At 36.4% G+C, this 17625-nt stretch overlaps 1 protein-coding gene across 2 annotated transcripts in view; it reads left to right on the top strand.

The window, feature by feature from the left end:
* Positions 1 to 17625, top strand: part of LOC103471283 (hemicentin-1-like) — a 34929-nt gene that overhangs the window by 3029 nt on the left and 14275 nt on the right. Inside the window, exons 3-20 of one of the 2 annotated variants that reach the window (XR_014089283.1) lie at positions 84 to 401; positions 623 to 877; positions 974 to 1288; positions 1476 to 1730; positions 2440 to 2757; positions 2964 to 3218; positions 3321 to 3635; positions 3823 to 4077; positions 4772 to 5089; positions 5277 to 5531; positions 7928 to 8242; positions 8430 to 11063; positions 11209 to 11370; positions 11464 to 11556; positions 12764 to 12881; positions 14063 to 14122; positions 14378 to 14418; positions 14499 to 14581. Coding sequence is in view for 1 of the 2 variants with exons in the window: in XM_081611666.1 (XP_081467792.1) it covers positions 84 to 401; positions 623 to 877; positions 974 to 1288; positions 1476 to 1730; positions 2440 to 2757; positions 2964 to 3218; positions 3321 to 3635; positions 3823 to 4077; positions 4772 to 5089; positions 5277 to 5531; positions 7928 to 8242; positions 8430 to 8684 (3429 nt within the window). In the remaining variant the exon portion in view is untranslated. Of the gene's footprint in view, positions 1 to 83; positions 402 to 622; positions 878 to 973; positions 1289 to 1475; positions 1731 to 2439; positions 2758 to 2963; positions 3219 to 3320; positions 3636 to 3822; positions 4078 to 4771; positions 5090 to 5276; positions 5532 to 7927; positions 8243 to 8429; positions 11064 to 11208; positions 11371 to 11463; positions 11557 to 12763; positions 12882 to 14062; positions 14123 to 14377; positions 14419 to 14498; positions 14582 to 17625 lie in introns of those variants that run through there. The other variant, XM_081611666.1, reaches the window with a different exon arrangement.

Raw genomic sequence — 17625 nt, 5'->3', positions numbered from 1 at the left:
ATAATAATAATAATAATAATAATAATAGTATTATTTTTAAGCAATCCAACACTATTTATACTTATTCTTGTTATTCTTTTAAGCAGTGAAACCTTTCTGTGATGGTAGACAAAATGGAGCTCAATGTTTTGGAGTGTTGGGAGGACCAGTAGACATTGAGCTCATGGACAACGTGTTAGAAATACCCAGATTCCACTGGAAAAAGAGCAACTCTGTGATACTCATTTGGAGGTATACCGTAGTTTTTCCTCCAAAGGACGACAGAATTCGATTTTTCCGAAGTAATGGATCAGTCAGGATCAATGACCTGACAATGACTGACAGTGGTGAATATAAACTTGAAATGTTTGATGAAAATGGAAAAAAAACTGGATGGAGAACTCTGCAACTATTTGTTAAAGGTAATCAACTATTTCTTGTCTAATTTTCCTTTGTTTTTTGCTCCTTTTTATTGTTCCATTTCACGCTTTCACAACATGTAGTATAGATACACATTTTACTTATATTACATAAAAGTATCTGACAACAAACTTCAATATTGTTTTCTGTACTTTAGAGTTTTCTACCAAAATTAAAACGAAAGCCATTTTCTGTAATTCATTTTTATGTGTTTGTCTCTCAGCTCCTGTGTCCTCTGTTCAGCTTTTCCATGAGTGTTTCTCTCAGGGACAGGTGAAGGTGTCCTGTGTGTCTCAAGGTGACAGTCCTCAGTACAGCTGGACTCTGGATGGACACACACTGACCAACTCTGAGCTCTTCTCTAGAAATACTAAGACCAACATCATCGTTCTGAAACAAAACATCTCAGGACATCTGATCTGCTCAGTCAGGAATGAAGTCAGTAACTCCTCCAAAGAGATGAACTTACCTGGCTGTGGTGAGTGAACAAATTTTACAAAATGAGTCCCTGTTTTGTAAAGAAATAAAAATGTATGAATACACTATTTATTCTTGTTCTTGTTTGTCCTTTAAGAGATAAAAACTTTCTGTGATGACAGACAAAATGGAGCTCAGTGTTTTGGAGTGCTGGGAGGAGCAGTAGACATTCAGCTAATGGACCTGTCAGAAATTTTCAGATTCTCCTGGAAAATTAATAACTCTGTGATACTCATTTGGAAGAATAACAGAGTTGTTACTCCAAAGGACGACAGAATTCCCTTTTTTCCCAGTAATACAACAGTCAGGATCAAAGACCTGAGAAGGACTGACAGCGGTGAATATAAACTTGAAATGTTTGACAGAGATGGAAATAACATCGGATGGAGAACTCTGCAACTATTTGTTATAGGTAATCAATTATTTCACTTCCAAATTTTTCACTTTTTACTCTTTTACATTGTTTCAATTTTCATGTTTCATTAAAGATTAAAGATTTTACAAAGTTCTTCAGTTTGTCTTCGATATTTTACAGTTTTTCACCAGAATTAAAAAAGAGCTATCTTCTGTCACTCATTTTTTATGTGTTTGTCTCTCAGCTCCTGTGTCCTCAGTCCAGCTGGTCCATGAGTGTTTCTCTCAGGGACAGATGAAGGTGTCCTGTGTGTCTCAAGGTGACAGTCCTCAGTACAGCTGGACTCTGGATGGACACACACTGACCGACTCTGAGCTCTTCTCTAGAAATACTGAGAACAACATCATCGTTCTGAGACAAAACATCTCAGGACATCTGATCTGCTCAGTCAGGAATCAAGTCAGTGACTCCTCCAAAGAGATGAACTTAACTTACTGTGGTGAGTGAGAAAAGATAAATAATTAGTTTATTTTAGTGGTTTGTTATTTGTTTGCTTTCAGGTTGCATATCCATTAACTGCACTTCAACTGAGACACAAGTAGCTAAGTGGGTGTATAAGAAATGTTGTAACTTGTTACACATGACTGAAAATTGTGGAAGTTGTTCAGCTCAGGCTCATTTGGTTTTACTTTTTAATACTTATCTGAAATCAAATGTAAATTTGGTGGTAGAAGTAAATAAATGTAATGGTTACTAAAATACATAACTTATGCTTACTGTTCTTCGGTAGTTATTAAGAATTTAAGATAAACTTTAAGTCAAAACTAAATATTTCAGACAATTCAATTAAACAATTACACTTTCTGTTTATTTGAGTTAGGATCAAGCGATCAGATGATTGATTTAGTTATCTGGTTCATTTTTCAAATGGATTAATTAAAGATTGAAATAGTCAGAGTCAAAAATTAAAGTGTCTTTCATCTTTGAATGAAAATTTATTATTATTATTATTATTATTATTATTATTATTATTATTATTATTAAAGCACTGTTATTATTATTTATGCTTTTGTAAATAACATCATTTAAAACTGAAATCTTTATTTACTTTAAAAAAAATCTAATTTTACAAAATGAGTCCCTGTTTTTGTGAAGAAATAAAAATGGATGAATGCACTATTTATTCTTGTTCTTGTTTGTCCTTTAAGAGATGAAACCTTTCTGTGATGGCAGACAGAATGGAGCTCAGTGTTTTGGAGTGTTGGGAGGAGCAGTAGACATTGAGCTAATAGACAACGTGTTAGAAATACCCAGATTCCAATGGATAAAGAACAACTTTGTGATACTCCGCTGGATTAATGACAGAGTTGTTGCTCCAAAGGATGACAAAATTCCCTTTTTTCCCAGTAATAGAACAGTCAGGATCAATGACCTGACAAGGACTGACAGTGGTGAATATAAACTTGAAATGTTTGATAGAAATGGAATAAACACTGGATGGAGAACTCTGCAACTATTTGTTAAAGGTAATCAACTATTTCTTGTCTAATTTTCCTTTGTTTTTTGCTCCTTTTCATTGTTCCATTTCACGATTTCACAACACATTTTACTTATATTACTTAAAAGTATCTGACAACAAACTTCAATATTGTTTTCTGTACTTTAGAGTTTTCTACCAAAATTAAAACGAAAGCCATTTTCTGTAATTCATTTTTATGTGTTTGTCTCTCAGCTCCTGTGTCCTCTGTTCAGCTTTTCCATGAGTGTTTCTCTCAGGGACAGGTGAAGGTGTCCTGTGTGTCTCAAGGTGACAGTCCTCAGTACAGCTGGACTCTGGATGGACACACACTGACCAACTCTGAGCTCTTCTCTAGAAATACTGAGACCAACATCATCGTTCTGAGACAAAACATCTCAGGACATCTGGTCTGCTCAGTCAGGAATGAATTCAGTAACTCCTCCAAAGGAATGAACTTACCTGGCTGTGGTGAGTGAACAAATTTTACAAAATGAGTCCCTTTTTTGTAAAGAAATAAAAATTGATGAATATACTACTTTTTCTTGTTCTTGTTCCTGTTTGTCCTTTAAGAGATGAAAACTTTCTGTGATGGCAGACAGAATGGAGCTCAGTGTTTTGGAGTGCTGGGAGGAGCAGTAGACATTCAGCTAATGGACCTGTCAGAAATCTTCAGATTCTCCTGGAAAATTAATAACTCTGTGATACTCATTTGGAAGAATAACAGAGTTGTTACTCCAAAGGACGACAGAATTCCCTTTTTTCCCAGTAATACAACAGTCAGGATCAAAGACCTGAGAAGGACTGACAGCGGTGAATATAAACTTGAAATGTTTGATAGAGATGGAAATAACATAGGATGGAGAACTCTGCAACTATTTGTTATAGGTAATCAACTATTTCACTTCCAAATTTTTCACTTTTTACTCTTTTACATTGTTTCATTTTTCATGTTTCATTAAAGATGAAAGATTTTACAAAGTTCTTCAGTTTGTCTTCAATATTTTACAGTTTTTCACCAGAATTAAAAAAGAGCTATCTTCTGTCACTCATTTTTTATGTGTTTCTCTCTCAGCTCCTGTGTCCTCAGTCCAGCTGATCCATGAGTGTTTCTCTCAAGGACAGATGAAGGTGTCCTGTGTGTCTCAAGGTGACAGTCCTCAGTACAGCTGGACTCTGGATGGACACACACTGACCGACTCTGAGCTCTTCTCTAGAAATACTGAGACCAACATCATCGTTCTGAGACAAAACATCTCAGGACATCTGATCTGCTCAGTCAGGAATCAAGTCAGTAACTCCTCCAAAGGAATGAACTTAACTTACTGTGGTGAGTGAGAAAAGATAAATAATTAGTTTATTTTAGTGGTTTGTTATTTGTTTGCTTTCAGGTTGCATATCCATTAACTGCACTTCAACTGAGACACAAGTAGCTAAGTGGGTGTATAAGAAATGTTGTAACTTGTTACACATGACTGAAAATTGTGGAAGTTGTTCAGCTCAGGCTCATTTGGTTTTACTTTTTAATATTTACCTGAAAGCAAATGTAAATTTGGTGGTAGAAGTAAATAAATGTAATGGTTACTAAAATACATAACTTATGCTTACTGTTCTTCGGTAGTTATTAAGAATTTAAGATAAACTTTCAGTCAAAACTAAATATTTCAGACAATTCAATTAAACAATTACACTTTCTGTTTATTTGAGTTAGGATCAAGTGATCAGATGATTGATTTAGTTATCTGGTTCATTTTTCAAATGGATTAATTAAAGATTGAAAGAGTCAACAATTAAAGTGTTTTTCAACTTTGACTTAAAATCTTTTATTATTATTATTATTATTATTATTATTATTAAAGCACTGTTATTATTATTTTTTATTTAGTAAATAACATCAATTAAAACTGAAATCTTTGTCTGTTTAATTTTAAAAAATTTATTCTTACAAAATGGGTCCCTTTTTTTGTAAAGAAATAAAATTTGATGAATGCATTATTTATTCTTGTTCTTGTTTGACCTTTCAGAGATGAAACCTTTCTGTGATGGCAGACAGAATGGAGCTCAGTGTTTTGGAGTGTTGGGTGGAGCAGTAGACATTGAGCTAATAAACAACGTGTTAGAAATACCCAGATTCCAATGGATAAAGAACAACTTTGTGATACTCCGCTGGATTAATGACAGAGTTGTTGCTCCAAAGGATGACAAAATTCCCTTTTTTCCCAGTAATAGAACAGTCAGGATCAATGACCTGACAAGGACTGACAGTGGTGAATATAAACTTGAAATGTTTGATAGAAATGGATTTAACATAGGATGGAGAACTCTGCAACTATTTGTTATAGGTAATCAACTATTTCTCTTCCAAATTTTTCACTTTTTAATCTTTTACATTGTTTCATTTTTCATGTTTCATTAAAGATGAAATATTTTACAACGTTCTTCAGTTAGTCCTCTGTATTTTCCAGTTTTTCACCAGAATTAAAAAAGAGCTATCTTCTGTCACTCATTTTTCATGTATTTGTCTCTCAGCTCCTGTGTCCTCAGTCCAGCTGGTCCATGAGTGTTTCTCTCAGAGACAGATGAAGGTGTCCTGTGTGTCTCAAGGTGACAGTCCTCAGTACAGCTGGACTCTGGATGGACACACACTGACCAACTCTGAGCTCTTCTCTAGAAATACTGAGAACAACATCATCGTTCTGAGACAAAACATCTCAGGACATCTGATCTGCTCAGTCAGGAATGAAGTCAGTAACTCCTCCGAAGGAATGAACTTAACTGGCTGTGGTGAGTGAACAAATTTTACAAAATGAGTCCCTGTTTTGTAAAGAAATAAAAATGTATGAATACACTATTTATTCTTGTTCTTGTTTGTCCTTTAAGAGATGAAAACTTTCTGTGATGACAGACAGAATGGAGCTCAGTGTTTTGGAGTGCAGGGAGGAGCAGTAGACATTCAGCTAATTGACCTGTCAGAAATCTTCAGTTCTCCTGGAAAACTAATAACTCTGTGATACTCATTTGGAAGAAAACACAGTTGTTACTCCAAAGGACGACAGAATTCCCTTTTTTCCCAGTAATACACAGTCAGGATCAAAGACCTGAGAAGGACTGACAGCGGTGAATATAACTTGAAATTTTGACAGAGATGGAAATACATCGGATGGAGAACTCTGCACTATTTGTTAGGTATCAATTATTTCTCTTCCAATTTTTCACTTTTTACTCTTTTACATTGTATCATTTCAAGTTTCATTAAAGGATGAAATATTTACAAAGTTCTTCGTTTGTCTTCGTATTTACAGTTTTTCACCAGAATTAAAAAAGAGCTATCTTCTGTCACTCATTTTTTATGTGTTTCTCTTCAGCTCCTGTGTCCTCAGTCCAGCTGGTCCATGAGTGTTTCTCTCAGGGACAGATGAAGGTGTCCTGTGTGTCTCAAGGTGACAGTCCTCAGTACAGCTGGACTCTGGATGGACCACACTGACCGACTCTGAGCTCTCTCTAGAAATACTGAGAAACAACATCATCGTTCTGAGACAAAACATCTCAGGACATCTGATCTGCTCCAGTCAGGAATCAAGTCAGTGACTCCTCCAAGAGATGACTTAACTTACTGTGGTGAGTGAGAAAAGATAATAATTAGTTTATTTTAGTGGTTTTTTTTATTGTTTGCTTCCAGGTTGCATATCCATTACTGCCACTTCAACTGGACACAGTAGCTAAGTGGGTGTATAAGAAATGTTGTAACTTGTTACACATGACTGAAAATTGTGGAAGTTGTTCAGCTCAGGCTCATTTGGTTTTACTTTTTAATACTTATCTGAAATCAAATGTAAATTTGGTGGTAGAAGTAAATAAATGTAATGGTTACTAAAATACATAACTTATGCTTACTGTTCTTCGGTAGTTATTAAGAATTTAAGATAAACTTTAAGTCAAAACAAAATATTTAAGACAAATCAATTAAACAATTACACTTTCTGTTTATTTGAGTTGGGATCAATTGATCAGATGATTGATTTAGTTATCTGGTTCATTTTTCAAATGGATTAATTAAAGATTGAAAGAGTCAACAATTAAAGTGTTTTTCAACTTTGAATTAAAATCTTTTATTATTATTATTATTATTATTATTATTATTATTATTATTATTATTATTAAAGCACTGTTATTATTATTTTTTTTCTTTTGTAAATAACATCAATTAAAACTGAAATCTTTGTCTGTTTCCTTAAAAAAAATTTATTCTTACAAAATGGGTCCCTTTTTTGTAAAGAAATAAAATTTGATGAATGCATTATTTATTCTTGTTCTTGTTTGACCTTTCAGAGATGAAACCTTTCTGTGATGGCAGACAGAATGGAGCTCAGTGTTTTGGAGTGTTGGGAGGAGCAGTAGACATTGAGCTAATAGACAACGTGTTAGAAATACCCAGATTCCAATGGATAAAGAACCCTTTGTGATACTCGCTGGATTATGACGGTTGTTGCTCCAAAGGATGACAAAATTCCTTTTTTTCCCAGTAATAGAACAGTCAGGATTAATGACCTGACAAGGACTGACAGTGGTGAATATAATCTTGAAATGTTTGATAGAAATGGATTTAACATCGGATGGAGAACTCTGCAACTATTTGTTATAGGTAATCAACTATTTCTCTTCCAAATTTTTCACTTTTTAATCTTTTACATTGTTTCATTTTTCATGTTTCATTAAAGATGAAATATTTTACAACATTCTTCAGTTTGTCCTCTGTATTTTCCAGTTTTTCACCAGAATTAAAAAAGAGCTATCTTCTGTCACTCATTTTTCATGTATTTGTCTCTCAGCTCCTGTGTCCTCAGTCCAGCTGGTCCATGAGTGTTTCTCTCAGGGACAGATGAAGGTGTCCTGTGTGTCTCAAGGTGACAGTCCTCAGTACAGCTGGACTCTGGATGGACACACACTGACCAACTCTGAGCTCTTCTCTAGAAATACTGAGACCAACATCATCGTTCTGAGACAAAACATCTCAGGACATCTGATCTGCTCAGTCAGGAATGAAGTCAGTAACTCCTCCGCAGGAATGAACTTACCTGGCTGTGGTGAGTGAACAAATTTTACAAAATGAGTCCCTTTTTTGTAAAGAAATAAAAATTGATGAATATACTATTTTTTCTTGTTCTTGTTTGTCCTTTAAGAGATGAAAACTTTCTGTGATGGCAGACAGAATGGAGCTCAGTGTTTTGGAGTGCTGGGAGGAGCAGTAGACATTCAGCTAATGGACCTGTCAGAAATCTTCAGATTCTCCTGGAAAACTAATAACTCTGTGATACTCCGCTGGATTAATGACAAACTTGTTACTCCAAAGGACGACAAAATTCCCTTTTTTCCCAGTAATGGAACAGTCAGGATCAAAGACCTGAGAAGGACTGACAGCGGTGAATATAAACTTGAAATGTTTGATAGAAATGGATTTAACATCGGATGGAGAACTCTGCAACTATTTGTTATAGGTAATCAATTATTTCTCTTCCAAATTTTTCACTTTTTACTCTTTTACATTGTTTCATTTTTCATGTTTCATTAAAGATTAAATATTTTACAACGTTCTTCAGTTTGTATTCTGTATTTTCCAGTTTTTCCACAGAATTAAAAAAGAGCTATCTTCTGTCACTCATTTTTCATGTGTTTGTCTCTCAGCTCCTGTGTCCTCAGTCCAGCTGGTCCATGAGTGTTTCTCTCAGTTAGAAATGAAGGTGTCCTGTGTGTCTCAAGGTGACAGTCCTCAGTACAGCTGGACTCTGAATGGACACACACTGACAGACTCTGAGCTCTTCTCTAGAAATACTGAGACCAACATCATCTTTCTGAGACGAAACATCTCAGGACATCTGATCTGCTCAGTCAGGAATCAAGTCAGTGACTCCTCCAAAGGAATGAACTTACCTGGCTGTGGTGAGTGAGAAAAGATAAATAATTAGTTTATCTTAGTAGTTTGTCGTTTGCTCGTTTCTAGGCTTCACAGTCAGTAACTGCACTTCAAATGGGACACAAATCGCTTAGACAACAGTCTCTCCAACAGCTAAATATACTAGTGCGGGTAAGAAGACACAGTTAGATAGCAAATAGCAACCCTAATGACAATGATCAACTTTGGTACATTAGCAGGTGAAAATTACTAAACATCTCATAGATCACACCTCGTCCTCTGGTGTGAAAACTACTGGAGTTCATCCAACAATAATATCAACCTAACAATCTACAGTGAAAGCTCATCAGTTTAATTAAACAATGAAGTTTTTTTGTCTTCAAACATATCCGGCTAACTTTGGGATTGCGTATTATTGCTGTGCGTAGTATTGCTGTGGTTCTTCCACTGTCATGCCCTCCATTAGTTAACATAACGTTTTTCTATAAGTTACTTCCAATTAATATAATGAGTTATGTAATTTCAACTTAATTTCATGAGTTTTGGCATTTCAACTCAAGAATGTGAGTCAGTTCAATGAAACATACATTTAAATGTGTGAACATAACTTGACAATCTGAGTTTTAAAATGGTAACCGGATCTTATAAAAACTGATCACCACTGGCAATATTAATGCGAGATCCAAATAGTGCTGGAAATGTGCTCTTTATCTGATAAGGGGCTAAATATGATGTAAGATTTAGTAAAACTTTATAAAGTTCTCCATCCCATATTAAATGAAGAAGAGGAACACCACCTGACCAGATTAAGGACGTCGAAAGCAAAGTCGCGGATGAATACCATTTTTTCCAAGACCTTGATCCGTCCCAAAGGTGTTCAAATTTGGCGGGGCATTTTTTTTCTAAATGCGAAGCGAGCTGGAGCCATAGAAGTAAGGTAAGCTGCATTTGTCGTTTTTTGATAATGCCATCCATTTTTAAAATATGTTATTAAGAGCTAAAAGTTCGTGTCTCTGTTACATGTTTAAACACAGGACATAAAACAACAGCTTGTTAACTGTCGAGGGCAGGAGTTAGTTAATGCAGCTAGCTAAACGCAGTATGCTACTTGGTTGCGCTTATAGGACTTAAGCAGCTACCACGATTTTTGTATTGTACATTTCCTCAGAAGCACATATGTGGCGCTTATGAGTGAGTTAGCGGCTTCGGGAAAGGCTGTGTGTAAGTAATGTGTTCCTTGTCAGTAAATTAGCTGTGTCCTTTGTTTCATGTGTCCTTGCCCCACACTGCTGTTACTGATTATCTTAAATGTTAAAATACTTTTTTGTTTTGTTTTTCATCGATTTATTTTATTATGTTCATTGTTATAGTAACAAGTTAAGTTAACTGATAAGATAACGTAAATATTTAGTCAATGGTGATTCCCTTAAATTGTTTTAAAACCTTGTCTTATCATTAACCCTTATCATTTTGTCTTCTCTCCTCATGAATGTAGTGTCTTGTCACTGTACCAGATGCACTTATTCTTAACGTGCAAATTTTTCAGGTCTAAGTTGTCTACTATGTGCTGCCTGTCATAGTTTCAGAAAATGAAATCAGGCGTCTTTCAATTGAAGACATCCCCTCAAGTGTCGAGAACCTGTACCAGGTGTTGCGAACCAACCTTGCTCTAAGAGGAGGATTCATTTAGCAGTTTGAGGATCCTGATTTCAATTCGTTAGGTTGTGCAACCTAACGAACATCAGAGACCTTCCTGCAGATGGTGCAACTTTGAAAGTATTGTTCACAGCTGACGACTCCTTGGATTCTACACTGGACACTGGCAGCCTCTCTTCTCCAAGTAGTGCAGATTTTGTTCAATGGCCTGATCCCTTCCCGATTCCAAAGTTTTCACATGATGTGGAGCTGCAACTGAAAGAAGCTAATTGTAGATATGCTAAGGATGGATCTGTGACAGTGACTTCTAAAACTTTGAAGACTGATATCCTTGACACACTTGCAGACTGTATGTCAAAGATTAGTGCTTATCCTGAGAGGCAACACTATGAAAATGTGGCCAAAACGCTGGTGGAAAGGCATCCCTGTCTGCAAGACCCAGGATCAGAAAAGGGATGGTACTCATGGTTTCACAGTCTGAAATTTAAAATGGGAAACTACAGGCAAAAATTAAGTTCAGTGGGATGCCCTGAAGTGGTCATAAACAAACGCAAATCTGTAAGTTCAAAAGGGGAAACTGTCAAAAAGTCAAAGAAGGGGGAGGTGAACTACTGTCCTGATCCACCTGAAGGACAGAGTCCTGAAAACATGGAGGTGAAGCGCAAGATAATGGAGGCTGAAATGCAGAAGAAAGACCCAAACTATCAGCTGCTTGAGGATTGGATGGTTGCTACATTTTCTCAGCGTAGGTAAGAGCTAATCTCCCGATGGCCAGCTCTGTTCCATGAGAGACGAGTAAACGCACAACTGAATTAGTCCCACCAAGAAATTTAGTGATTTAAGACTGAGTTAACCGTGTCTTATTGAGACAAGTTTTATATTCTATCATCTCAGATTAGGACTGAATTTACAAGAATCGTCACCAAAGACCTCCTGGAATCTTTTCTTGACGGACTTGATGACCTGGTTCCGAGACTGCTGGAGGTCTACAAAGCAGCAACCAAATCTGGAAAGAAGCAGCCACTCAAAGACACTTTGGACTGCCTTGCAAAAGATGTAAGCAGAACAGAAGATGGCTAGAAAACAAGGCAATAATTTGTTATTTTTGCTAAAATATATTCATCTTACTGAATGTCTCATCTCTTGCAGGACACAAATGAAACTAGAAGGGCTGCTGTTCTGCTTGGTTTGCCACACTACATATCTGGTGAAGATCCATCAACTGTCATCAGGATGTGTGATGTAAGACTAACAAATATTACAAAAACTGAGTGAAACAGCTGAGAAGCATAGTCCCTCCAGCGTCTCCTGGGTCTTCCTCTGGGCCTCCTCCCAGTGAGACGTGCCCAGAACACCTCACCAGGGAGGCGTCCAGGACGCATCCTGACCAGATGCCTGAGCCACCTCAACTGGCTCCTCTTGACGTGAAGGAGCAGCGGCTCTCTGAGTCCCTTCTGGATGACCGAGCTTCTCACCCTATCTCTAAGGGAGAGCCCAGACACCCTATGGAAAAAACTAATTTTGGCCTCTTGTATCTGTGACCTCATTCTTTCGGTCATGACCCAAAGCTCATGACCATAGATGAGGGTAGGTAGATCGACTGACATACTCAGATTTTTTTTTTTTTTTAATTTCTCTGAAAAGAAGCTGGAAAACTTGTTGCAGGCAGCATTAGATTGAAATTCAGGTGGTTTGTGAGCCTTTCAACTGTTGCAAATGAAGCTCGAGCTTTGTTAATGTTTTTGTTTATGACATCTACAAAGAAAGCTTCCCTTGCATGTTTTAGTGTTGAGTGATAGTTACGTAGTCTTTCTTTATAGATTTCATAATAATCGTAAAGTTGAGTTTTACGCCATTTTCGTTCGGCCCTACGGCAGAGTTGTCGTGCAGATTGAACTGTTTGTGCATTTGTCTATGGAGATTTCTTCCTACCAGACACAACCTTCACTTTAATGGGGGCAATGTAATCAATGATATCTGAAACTTTAGACACAAAATCATCTACCATCTTATCTACATCATTAGCTTAAGGGTAAGGAAGAAGAGTAGATTTGATTAAATGTTTCTGCTGCGACCTGTCCAGGGTGACCCCGCCTCTCGCCCGGAACGTTAGCTGGAGATAGGCACCAGCAACCCTCCCAACCCCACTAAGGGACAAGGGTGTTCAGAAAATGGATGGATGGTTCATTATTGTCATTCAACCATGTTTCTGTCAGAAACATAATATCAATATTATGCTCAGTGATGAAATCATTAGTTAATAGCGTTTTGGCACAGAGAGATCTGATACTTAAAAGAGTTAGTTTAAGTGAGTTGGTGACCGATAGTTCTTCAATCTGAGGTTTGAATTAAGACCGCTGTATTGGGGTTTGGATGTGTTGGTCTTGCCTCATTGTTGATGTTTTGAAGGTGAGATTTCAAGCTGAAGTGCAGGAAATCTGTTTTTCAGTGGGATTCCAACAGAGTCAGAGTGTTTTGAGGCTCGGGCTGGTCGCTTTGTCCTCGGGAGCGGCGTCGGTGGAGCTGTTTGGTTTTCGGTTCAGAGCCGGCCATGCTGATTCATCCAGGTGAGGGGTTCTCCCTGTTAGTCGTCTCATGGGATCCGCAGTATGAGACTTTTGTTTCGGCTTAGCACCCTGAACGTTCCAAGGTGAGCTGCTTGGTGCGGGACGTACAACCTCTCCGCTGATTTGAGGGAGAGTTGTTTCATTTCCACAGGTAGCGTTGATCTCAAAGTTCACCACCAGGCATTGAATCTTAATTTCTATAGACTGAAGTCATTGTATAATACTGCTAATGTTTCTGGGGTCGACCGGAGGCATTTTGCCCCGGTTCAACTTGGAGGTGAAGAAAAGTAAGGTAAAAATAAAATCCCCCAGTCCTTAGGTTTGAAGTAATCCAGTTATGATGTTGATAATGTAAATATAACTATAAAACTGTGACTTTAAAAATAACTCACAGGCAAAGTTATCAGTAAGGATGAGAGAGTAACTAACTGCTTTCAGAGCTGAGATAATGGATGGATGGATGAATATTTAGTAGCATCACTGCAAAGTGATTTTCCAATCTGTTCATCAAGCTGGTTGCTGTATTGCAATATCATCTTAGTGCCCTGCTCAGATTCTCTTTAGGAATGCACCGATTGCAGTTTTCTGACCAAACACTGATTATCAATCTTTTAAAAAGCTTGTCTTGCCGATTCCAATTTTGGCCAATACCATTTTTTTTTTTTTTGTCTGAAATGTTGCTCAAAATAGCAAGAAAGTTGCTGAACTGGCAACAGTAAGGTCACTATTGTTAACTATAAATGTGCAGTCAAACCTTTTTCACAGAAGAACAAAAGAGGACAGTGTCTGATTTTTAGACCTTGGCAGAGGTTGATAAGATCGGTTTCACATGTAAAAATCGGCCGATACCGACCTCCCAAAATTAAGGAAACTGGCACCAATAAACCAGCTGGCAGAAAAATCTCTTATCTTTTTCTAAAAAAAATTCTTGTAATTTCTGGAGGTTTATGAAATCTACCTGATACCTACCTAAAGTATCATACAAGCTCAATACGCTTCAGCTTTGCCTATCCTACTGCTTATAAAACCTTTTATTATTATTATTATGAAACATTTTATTTTTTCGGAAATTTCTATGACATTTCTGGAGGGTGGGAGTTAATTGAATTATATTGTGAACAGTGATCTCAAAATATTTCCAGATGAAAGTTTTTGTTCTTTTTTTATTGGCTCCATTTCAGCCACTATTGATGCTCTCCTACTTGCATCCTTAACCAAGCTACTGACAACAACCCACAAAGGTTTGTAGCGTTTTTGTCCTGAACACTGACACGCATTACAGCAGTGACATGCCCAGTGTAACGTGAGGCAATATCAGCGGTTGTATGTTTCAGCAATACACATGCATCAAAGCGGGACTTCATCTGATGCACACCCTTTTAACTCCGTATAGCCTGGAAACCTGGTTTCTGATGCTCCATCATCACAGAGCTAATAGGAGAATAGCTTACAGCAAACTGTAATCTTCTTACTTCTTCTTTTTATTGTTATTTTAGGTTTGCTGAACTTCCTTCCTTATTCCACCCCTAACTGAAAGGTATTTGCACAGTTTTTCTTCTGAAGCTAATCATTAACGGGACATACATCAGCTGTTGCATGCATTTATGTTTTTAACAGTCACTGATCAACAAAGACTTGGGTCAATAGAGACATGAAAGCTGTGATTAAGCTGCAGTTGATCCTGATAGGAGTCTGTAGTGGTGAGTGGTTCACAATTTTTCACATCTAATTGATTGTTGTGTTTTTTGTCTTCTTTTCTAAAATAGCCTGAACTTTTAGAAACAAAAACACAGCTGACAGTAAAATCCTTAATGGATTAAATTGTGATACCTTTAATGTTGTTTTTTGTTTAAATTTCCTCCTATTGGTTCATTTTTGTCTACATTGGTAGTTTAAAAAAGTATTTCCTTGGTATGCATTAGATCTGCATCAGTGCCAGTCATCCTTAGCATATCTTGTATGTATATTGTGCTTTTAACCCTTTCTTTTTGGTGTGGAATTAACAACTTAAACAAGGCGTAAAACTAATAATTTAGTAGACAAATTAAAATTTTGTGTGAATTTACTCTTGCCCAATTTTGTACTAAATACCTACAAGGTTAAATAGTTGCATACACCTCCTACTATTACTTAGATAAATGACTTAATCAGCATCAGCAAGGTATATATTGGATATCTATTTCTCAGAAATGATCAAGCTTAAGTAAAGCTCTTAGTTTCCGGGAACGGGCTTGACTTTTAACCCCTTAATGTCTGAACGTCATAAGAGTCATTCAGGTCTAGCGTCACTCAGACGCTAGAGGGCAGCAAAGTATTTGCAATGCAATGTTTTATGTGTAGTTTGAGGCAAGCAGTAACTACTTGCATTTTCTCACTCAGTTACATTTACTTCAGAAACAACTTTAAGAAGTAATGATATTGTACCAACTATTTTGAAGAAACTGCTAGTTCTTGATTATATTTTTGGCTTACTGTGTGTAGCAGACAACATCAACAGCTTTATTTGTCCTGCATTTCATAGTAAATTCTCTAAATCAGCAAAACTCGTTTTCTGTTTCAAGACAGCTTTTAACATACTTTATTCTGATTTTCCACATCTCTGACATGATTGATAAACTTTAAATCAAAGACTTTCCATAACTGGTAAAGCAAAATCTCAAAGACTTTTCACTACTTGTCATGTTATAAACAAATATGTTATTTAGGAAATTTTGATTGCCTTAAAGTACCAATAAGACATTTCATTCAAAGAAAAGTTAAATTGTTGACGTAGGAGCTGCCACTTGTTTGTTGTATTGAGGTTTAACTGAATCTGCTGCAGCTCATTTTGTAAATAGAACATTTTGATAGATTCATTATTTGCCCTCATGAATTTTTTTCAACTGAGAAATTTAAATATGGCATTGGGACACAACAACAGATCCCTGAAACTAAAGCAACACATTTATTAATAGTTTATTGTTCATGTTTGAGTATTTCACTGCTAAAATAATGACATATTTTGTGTTTCTGCACATAATTTCCTTTTGTCAGTTCTCTCCAGCATCATCCCAAAATTTGAAAACATTTCAGGTCAACTCATCTCTATAAATCAGACTTGAACATTAGTTTGTGTGTGTAGCGTTGTGTGTCTTGTGTCCAGAGTGTACCCCACCTCTGTTCTAGTAAATTGATATAGTATATTGATAAAGGATCAATGAATGGATGGATTATTTTTATATTATTTTCTCTTGCGAACATAAAGTTCTCATCGAAAAAAAGTAAATGCAATTTTTATAAAATAATAACAATAATAATAATGGTCTTGGTTTTTTTTAAGCAGTTGAACCTTCCTGTGATGGCAGAGAAAATGGAGCTCAGTGTTTTGGAGTGTTGGGAGGAGCAGTAGCCGTTCAGCTGATGGACAACGTGTCAGAAATACCCAGATTCTGGTGGAAAATGAACAACTCTGTGATACTATATTGGAGGAATAACACAGTTGTTACTCCAAAGGACGACAGAATTCCTTTTTTTCCCAGTAATGGAACAGTCAGGATCAATGACTTGAGAAGGACTGACAGCGTTGAATATAAACTTGAAATGTTTGATAGAGATGGAAATAACATAGGATGGAGAACTCTGCAACTATTTGTTATAGGTAATCAACTATTTCTCTTCTAATTTTCTTCCATTTTTTGCTCTTTTACATTGTTTCATTTCACACCATGAAATACACATTTTACTTATGTAAAATACAAATATCTAACATAAATACTTCAGTAATATATTGTGTACTTTACAGTTTTCCACCAGAACTTAAAATAATTATTTTCTATCATTCATTTTTCATGTGTTTCTCTCTCAGCTCCTGTGTCCTCAGTCCAGCTGGTCCCTGAGTGTTTCTCTCACGGACAGGTGAAGGTGTCCTGTGTGTCTCAAGGTGACAGTCCTCAGTACAGCTGGACTCTGGATGGACACACACTGACCGACTCTGAGCTCTTCTCTAGAAATACTGAGACCAACATCATCGTTCTGAGACAAAACATCTCAGGACATCTGGTCTGCTCAGTCAGGAATGAAGTCAGTAACTCCTCCGCAGGAATGAACTTAACTTACTGTGGTGAGTTAGAAAAATGTTAATAGTATCCAGTGTTCAGATGATAAATCCAGTAGTTCATATTTTGACTCTTTTCATGATGTAAATCTACTTCATGGATTCCTGCAACAAACGCTTGACAAAAACATTTTGCCATGATCAAATAACTTGATGATCCTTGAAAAATATCATTTACTTATCTTGACCTAATGAGAAATGTAAAAAGAATTGGCAGGTTTGAGCTGAAGAGTCATTTTGTGTGATTTTTGTTAAAACATTGTGATTCAAAACTTACAATGAATCAAAAATACAAAAACAGATTCCCTGATCTAAAATAAATCAGCAAAATATTGCGATGATTAATTTTATTTTTAATATTTGAGGTTGTAATGGCATCACATTAAAATATTATTTGTTGCTTGGCCTCTGTTTGAAGAAAATGTGCTGATTATTATAATTGTGTTGCTCAGCAGTTTGGCACTAAACACTTAAAGTCATTGTGACGTGTGAGAAATTCATAGTGTCTCATATTAGAAATGTTCCAGTGGCTAATAGAATCCCTTCATTTTGTAAAAAAAAAGAACAAAAAATAAATACACTATTTATTCTTATTCTTCAATTCTTCATTCGAATTTTGTGATTCCTTTAAGCAGAGAAACCGTCTTGTGA

The sequence above is a fragment of the Poecilia reticulata genome, chromosome 10 (genome assembly GCF_904066995.2).
Source record: "Poecilia reticulata chromosome 10, P_reticulata-male-v2, whole genome shotgun sequence".
Taxonomy (NCBI): domain Eukaryota; kingdom Metazoa; phylum Chordata; class Actinopteri; order Cyprinodontiformes; family Poeciliidae; genus Poecilia; species Poecilia reticulata.
This window is presented reverse-complemented; position numbering and strand designations above follow the sequence as displayed.